We start from the raw sequence: 7,241 nt of genomic DNA on the forward strand, positions 1-7,241 counted from the left end.
GTCTTCCTTTGGACTGTCTGCTCAGATGACCTATTTCTTTGGGTGCTCAGAAATGAATGCAGTACATCAGACAAGGCTTTGTCTGCCCTAAGTAGGGATTACTTAGTCTGTATTATGTGTTGTGCTTCTGTTTAGATGTCTCAGCACGATGCTAGGTTTTTTCATCTGTATGATATTGATCAGGATTTTTTTTTTTATAACAGTACAGCCACTTTAATACAATTTCTGCCTTCTAGTAGGAGGTTTTCTAGTCTGTATAAAATTATCTTAGTATTTCAGTAGGTCATACATTTACTTAATCATTGCTTTCCATTTTATTATAATGCAGTACTTAATAATTTATATAAATACATTTTTACTTGCAGTCGTTTCTTCCCTTCAGTCATACTTGCCTACATATCTGATGCCTTCAACAGTTGGACAGTGTAGATTGATGAATAAAAATATTGACTAGTACTATGGATAACTAATGGGTAATTTTATGAATTACAATACATTCATTTTTCTGAAATATCAAGCCTGTTTTTTTTCTAGTTTATTTATATGAAGGTTATGTGAGGTGTGATATCAACCACTTCTCCCTTCTCCACAGGACCTGTTATCCTGTCGTAGAAAGAAATTTGGTTGGCTTGACACAACTTGTTGGTAACAAATCTGTGATGATTGTTGTGCTGGTAGGCTGTACGTAAGCACCTAAAACATAATTGCAATTTCTGGAAAAAATACTAGAGCAAAAACTAACTAGTCTGTAATGGGCTTTCCTCTTTCAGTCTTCTAGAACATCATGTACCTTTCAGGGGTTTCAAAGATAACAAATGGCTATGTGTACTTTTTTTTTTTCCCTTTGTATCAGCATTAACTTCTAATTTAAATAGATTATTTCTCTCCTGAGTCTAGAGACAGCAGTCATATATCCTTTCTTAACTTTTTTGTTAGACTAAATTAGACAAGTTCTCTTCTAGTCTTCTGTTAGAGACTGAGCTCTGTTTTCCCTACTAGTTTCTCCTTCATTAGTTGGCTTATATTTTCTTGAACATGAGTGATTAGAATTGTATGCAGCACTCCAGATATATCTCATTGTAGTGCCTGGTACAGCAGTTCTCTTTCTTTGGTGGAAGTACTTCTGAGTGATCTCAACATCGCAGTTGCCTTTTCTTGGCTGCATCAAGTTGGCAGCTCAGGCTCATTCCCTGACTTCTGGAACAGAACAATCGGCTTTCACTCACAAGAGAATATGCCTGTTCCTTGTCAGCTGATGTGCTCACATCTTATATTCAACCAATATAAGATTAAACTTTCCGGAAAAGGTAAGGGCTCTTAACATTGGTATCTGAAAAGCTCTTGTTGAGTTTATAAGGCAGCTGGTGCAGATGCTAAGAGAAAAGATTACTCGCTCTTTTGTGGAAGAGTTGAGGAGAGTATCTTGGAGAAAGTCTTATTTACGGCAGCATCCTCTGTGTGAGTAAGTGTGCTAAAATGATCTTTATAGGGATTTTAAATGTTTAAACTAAACTGTTTAAAGAGCCCTAAGTTTTCAGAAGGTTGACACTAAAAATATTTAGCTTTTAAGAGACCATCTGTTTTTCCCACAGCCATGAATATCCTGTGGCTGAAATGTTGAGATTCTGTCACAGGATGAGGAAGACATGGTGGATCTCAGCATACTGCTAAGCCTGACTGATTGATTGGTTTCTGCTATCTTAACTCTTACTTGAGAGAACTCTCTCATTTGGGCAGATGCTGCAATGTCACGTCCATTTTTTATGCTGTGTAATTCCTCACTCATCTTATTTGCCTTTATGTTTCTCGTCTGTCTTTCTTCCTTGTGTACACTATGATATTTCAAAGAACTTCAGTTGGTTTCTGTGGTGGATTATTTTTCTTCACATGGAGTTCTAGACTTAAAAAGTAATTTCATTTATATTCACAAGAAGATTCCTGCAAATTCTAAGATTTGCCTTTACTCTTCTATTCCTGTGCAATAGATAAAGATCCAGGGTTCCCTGCTCTGAATCTAATCTAGAAAGGAGAATATGTAGAACTGTATAGAACACATCTCACTGACTAAGGCCATCATCGTCTTTGACAGTATTTTCGTAGGGAAACTGAAAGCAAGTATCAATGTAATTTATAACAGAGGAGGGGAAATTTTAATTTTCTTGAAAACACCTCCTTGTATTTCTTCTCCTTTGAAAGGTGCTCATGTGTGATGGTGGCAAAGGAGAGTATGCAAACCGACATATCACTGAACAGCTTGGCAATATTTTCCTGTCCAGTATCAGGTAGTTGCAGGAGACAGCTGCTTGGTATTTTTTTGAAGGCTTAAGGATTCAGTTCATCTAGCATTAAAAAAGCCACAGTTTTTGTTTAGTCCTACATTTGTTTGAGCAAGAATTTTGTATGTTTTTTATTGTTTTAGGGTTTCGGTTTTTTTAACTCCACGGTACCATTAGTCTACATGTGAAGTGTTTTGTATTGTAAGGTATATTACAGTCAAAGTACTAATTTTTAGATTTTGTTTAAATACTCATGCTTTGAATAGATGCTCTTAAAGAGTACTGTGGCTTACAACTAGTGCTTAAATCTAAAACTGTTCTAGTGATTAAAGGTAACCTTTTAACTTGGTTATGTCTTTGTACTTTGGAAAAAAACACTTAAATCTCTAACAGTCAAATCTTGCCTTCTTAATGTTTTCAGCATGTACCCTGGAAAAAATCCACCTAATATTTCACACACATTTGAACTGGAAAACAGATGCTTGTTAAATTCTTTGGCTATGTAAGGAAGCTGTACATGGTTATATAATCTACTTTTTGTCTAAAAATACAGCTTTTTAATCTTAAATGCTTGTATGCTCAAGCATTAGAATATATTCTTCCAGTTTTAGTGATTAATTTGTCTGTGGGTTTATAATTTCCAGAATGAGAGAATTAAACTGATGGTTCCGTTAAAGAATTGTTAAAAAGTTTTGAGTCTAATATAAAAATGTAAGATATGCCTTTCCATGGAATACTTTGGTGTGTCTGTTTCCAATTGAAGAAGTCCTTTGAAATGACTGCTCTGAGATGTTACATGAATATGCAATTCATGTCCCCTTTTTTTAAAGGAAACATCATCTGCAGACATAAAAGAGTTCTTCCTGTTAGTTGTTTAATATTAAAACGCAAGTATAAGTGTGACCAAACAGAAGTGATTTTTGTAGCAGGTGTCCTGTTTACCTTGGAAAACTTGTGGTTAAAATCTGGGTTTAAATAAAGTCCTTGTATCAATACTAATAATAGAATTGTGTACAGTTGGTTTTTATAGAAAATTCTAAATGTGCTTTTTTAAAAAAAAATTTTAGTTGTTGTAAAATATATTGCAGATATTTTTAGGCTTTATCCTGCTGTATAATTCATCATTTAATCTCTTTAAATTTAATTAAACCATAGTATTTATCAACTTTAACACACAGTTACCTTGCATTGTGTCAGGCCCTGTGTTCTTGGGCAGGTGGTAAAAAGTGATCTTATGAATACTTGTACTCATCAGTTAAAACATTTAATTGAAATTAGATTGCTTTAACCTTGTCCTTTTTCCTTTTAGGACAAAAAACAGTTTTGACAAACGTTCAAGAGGAATTGGATAGGATGACTCGCAAGCCAGACTCTATGGTAACAGCAAACTCTCCTCCAACAGAGAACGAAGCTTGATAACGCATAAAAGTTGCATATGTAAATGACCAAATAACTATGTATATTGATCTGATAAGACCAGGAATTTTCTGCTATGGCAGATGCTATCAGTTTTCTTGGGGCAGGGGAAATGAGCTTACTACATCATTGCCTTGTCCCAGTAAAAAGTGCACATTCAGGAAGTTTGCATATAAAATCCCTCTGTATAAGATAACCATTTAGAGTTTATATAGGGCAATTCTTTTGGTTTTGGAGGTAAGCAGGTGCAGCTGCATTTCCTGTTGTGAAGAACACAGAGAAGCAAAATGGAGAATTCTTCCTAAAATACTACTACTGACTGCACACAAGGCGAGAAAGAGAAATGAAATCCTCTTTCGGAGTTACTGGAATTGGCTACTTGTATGTTTGCAAATGCATTATATTCTTGGAAAGGTGGTGGTGGTGGTGTAACAGAACATTAATTAGGTGAAAGAAGCCTAGGTGGGGATTGGAGCCCTAAAAGGGGAAACCGATTTGGGACAGTGAGAAACTAGAATGTTGGATTGACTGGAGAGGAGCATTGTTGTTTAAATCCTGTGTTTCACATAGGGTAAATAATCACTATTTTAAAAAGACTACTTTTCATTGGAGAATTCCAGGCCAAACACTAAGCTTCATGGGAATTTATTCTTGTTATAAATCTTGTTTTAGTTTTTAAGAAGTCTAAGAGTGTGGATGCCCTTTCTGGTGTAGCTGACAAAGGGAGAAACTATAACTTGTTTAGATCCAAGTGCCTGGCACAGTGTGTGACGTGTCTTTAGAAGGTGCTTGAACTTATTGTGCACTGTAGTACAAACAGTCACTGTTTGGTTTTATTTTAAAATCGGTAGTTTGGCAATTTGTATTTAATTTTAAATCCTGTTTTCTGATAGCTTCTGCCTTTTTTTATGCCAAGAGGCTAGCCTATGAAGAATGGTGGGTGACGTATCATTTTCCCATAATGAAATGTGCTACAGAACACTCTCAGTAGGTTTTTTTTCTTACTTTTTGTAACTGAATATTAGCTACCAAGCTAAAATTGATTCCTGCCTTACACCTATGGAGGTTTTTTAAAAAAAAAAACTTTCAAGGCCCTAGTTCCAGCCACATCTGCTGCAGGTGCAGCCAACTCCAATTCTGAAGGTAACCTAAAAAGTATGAATGTGTACGTGATGAACATACTCAATAACTTGTTTTGTATTTTCTTTAATGTAGCATTTCATTTGGAAAGATGGGTTGTGGTTGTCCCCGTTGCTTTGACGAAGCTCTGTCAATGGTCACATAAAACCATCATTCTGTAAAAACAAACAAAACTGCTATGGTTACTGAAATGGCACTTTGTTTTTATATAAGGTATGCTTGTTTTACATGTACACACTACCATAAATTAAAAATACCAAGCATATTCTGTGCTCTTAACGCTGAAGGGAAAAACCACAATTTGAATTATGCAGAGTTTACTTTTTATTGATATGAACTTGTTGTACTAAATCTGATGTCTGGATATAACTTCCCTAATATATATTGTTACTTAAATATACAGAATTAGATTGACCACTAACACAGTACTGGATGTTAACTTCAAATCCTATGTTACATCAAGAGGCTGTTCTTGTAAGTCTGCCTAAACATTATCTAGAAAGCTAAGAGTATTTACTTGCCTCTTTGACAAACATTAACGAGTATGTTATTTGTGCCAGTTTTTTTGTTGAAAATACTATATTTTTCTTTTCTTCTTTTTTTTTTTTTTTTTTTTACTTTTTTAATAAACGGTATGACCTGAAGTTATACAGTTGTCTAGATAACAGTTAAACTAAGACTGTGGATGGCTGATGGGTAATGTGGATGTACTTCCTGGTGTAATGGGTGCCAGTTGCAAGTTACCACACCAGAAGAATCACGCACTGTCCTCCTGACACAGAGAGTTCAGATTGGAAACTAAAACATCAAAAACTCGACAGGAAAAATGAAAAAGTGTGTGATCATAATGGGATATAGTTTGAAAACCTCAGTCTGAAACTGCATTTTTTGTCATCTAACCTGATAAGCACTTTTTCTAGCAATATGGCTAAAACTTAAAATTGAAGTACTTTCCAGTTCTATATAAATGTTAAATATACTAAAATTGATCAAAACTGATAACATATGGTAACTTACCAGCTTTGAAAGATGCTTCTTACAAAACAGAAATAGATTTCCAGTTTCTAATTGCAAGTGAATGCTCCTAGTTTATTGGAAGGAAGTTGTAAGTAATGTAGCATCCTGTGGTTGCCAAAGTCTGTCAACTTTGGTGAGCTGCACAGTTGTTATTCTGGTGTCTTCAAGCATTGGAACCAAAGGCCAAATTGCAAACAGCCTTTACATTTTCAAGTGAAACTTCATTTTATTTGCAGATACACTTGTATGGTAGACTGTTTAAACTATTATATGACTATATTTATATGCATTATAGTGACTGCATCTACTGTTCACGTTTAAACTAAGAAAACAAAGATGAAAGCATTCAACTTGAAGCAAATATAAAAGTTTAAGGATTGGCCCTCCATAAAAATGCTGTGGTTATGCTGCTTGATTTTAAGTTTGCACTTTTTTTTATTGGCATTTAAAAAACCTGTTTAAACTGAACAGAATTTCATATTTTATTTAATTTATCTACGTTGAAAGTGACTGCTCTGTACATCATGAACTTAACAATATACATGCTGTAAATGGAAGTTCACTGTCCTGTATACTAAGTTTATTGGGTTTTTTTTTCCAACTTACAATTAGGACTGCAAATGTATGAAACAAACCTTAGTCCAATTGTATGGCTTTAACCAGGTGCAGTATGCAGTCATGTGGAATCTTGCTTTCTAGTGCTGGCAAAATGAGGACGTCTTTAATTACTGGCTTCAATAAACACGAATCCAGACTGCTTTATGCTGTGCTCTTTTGTTGTTTTTAAGATGCCCCTCTAGAGCTGTTTCTGTGGGAACAGAATATTAGCAGGCTCTGCATACAGGAGGAATAAGTTGGCTTGTACAGCTGTGTACCTTAATGACAACTTCCTTGGGAGTTCTTGTGCCAGCCTTTGCTAATGCAGCTCCTCTCTGGAGTTGAGAGTGTGCACCTTGTGAAAGTAAAGCAGAGTTGGTGTAGCTGTGTTTGCAGAGAGCGGTGTGCTTGTGGTAGCTTACACATGAACAGTTACGTCAGCCGAACCGGTTTTGATGCAAAGTACTATATTTCATGAGAATAGGGAAACAATTGTATATTTTCCCATGTTAACACGTATACCTTCTAATATATTTTGTGGAATAATGTATCCAAGCAAACTTGTCCTAAATTTGCAGGATTAAAATCTGATATATGAGGAGTTGAAGGAGTAAATTGTTTGCGTGGTGCAAATGCCTCTGCCAGTAGCAAAGCTAAGTTTTCTCCCTTCGATGGGTGTAACAAGTTCTTCCTGGTAAACATAGAAAGAGTAGAGTGATGTAATTAGGATTATACTTTTTTACTTCTCTGTTACTTTAACTGGATGCCTATATATTCCCCTGCATAGATTGAAGT

General features: G+C 35.2%; 1 protein-coding gene across 1 annotated transcript in view; it reads left to right on the forward strand.

Annotated features, from left to right (window-relative positions):
* DYNC1LI2 (dynein cytoplasmic 1 light intermediate chain 2) overlaps nt 1-6,604 on the forward strand; it is a 27,327-nt gene extending 20,723 nt beyond the window's left edge. The window contains exon 12 of the mRNA XM_010167645.2: nt 3,586-6,604. Within this exon, the coding sequence (XP_010165947.2) occupies nt 3,586-3,692 (107 nt within the window). The 3' untranslated portion in view covers nt 3,693-6,604. The remainder of the gene's footprint in view (nt 1-3,585) is intronic.
* The last annotated feature ends 637 nt before the right edge of the window (nt 6,605-7,241 follow it).

This window comes from Antrostomus carolinensis, unplaced genomic scaffold (genome assembly GCF_000700745.2).
Source record: "Antrostomus carolinensis isolate BGI_N321 unplaced genomic scaffold, ASM70074v2 scaffold14935, whole genome shotgun sequence".
Classification (NCBI taxonomy): Eukaryota; Metazoa; Chordata; class Aves; order Caprimulgiformes; family Caprimulgidae; genus Antrostomus; species Antrostomus carolinensis.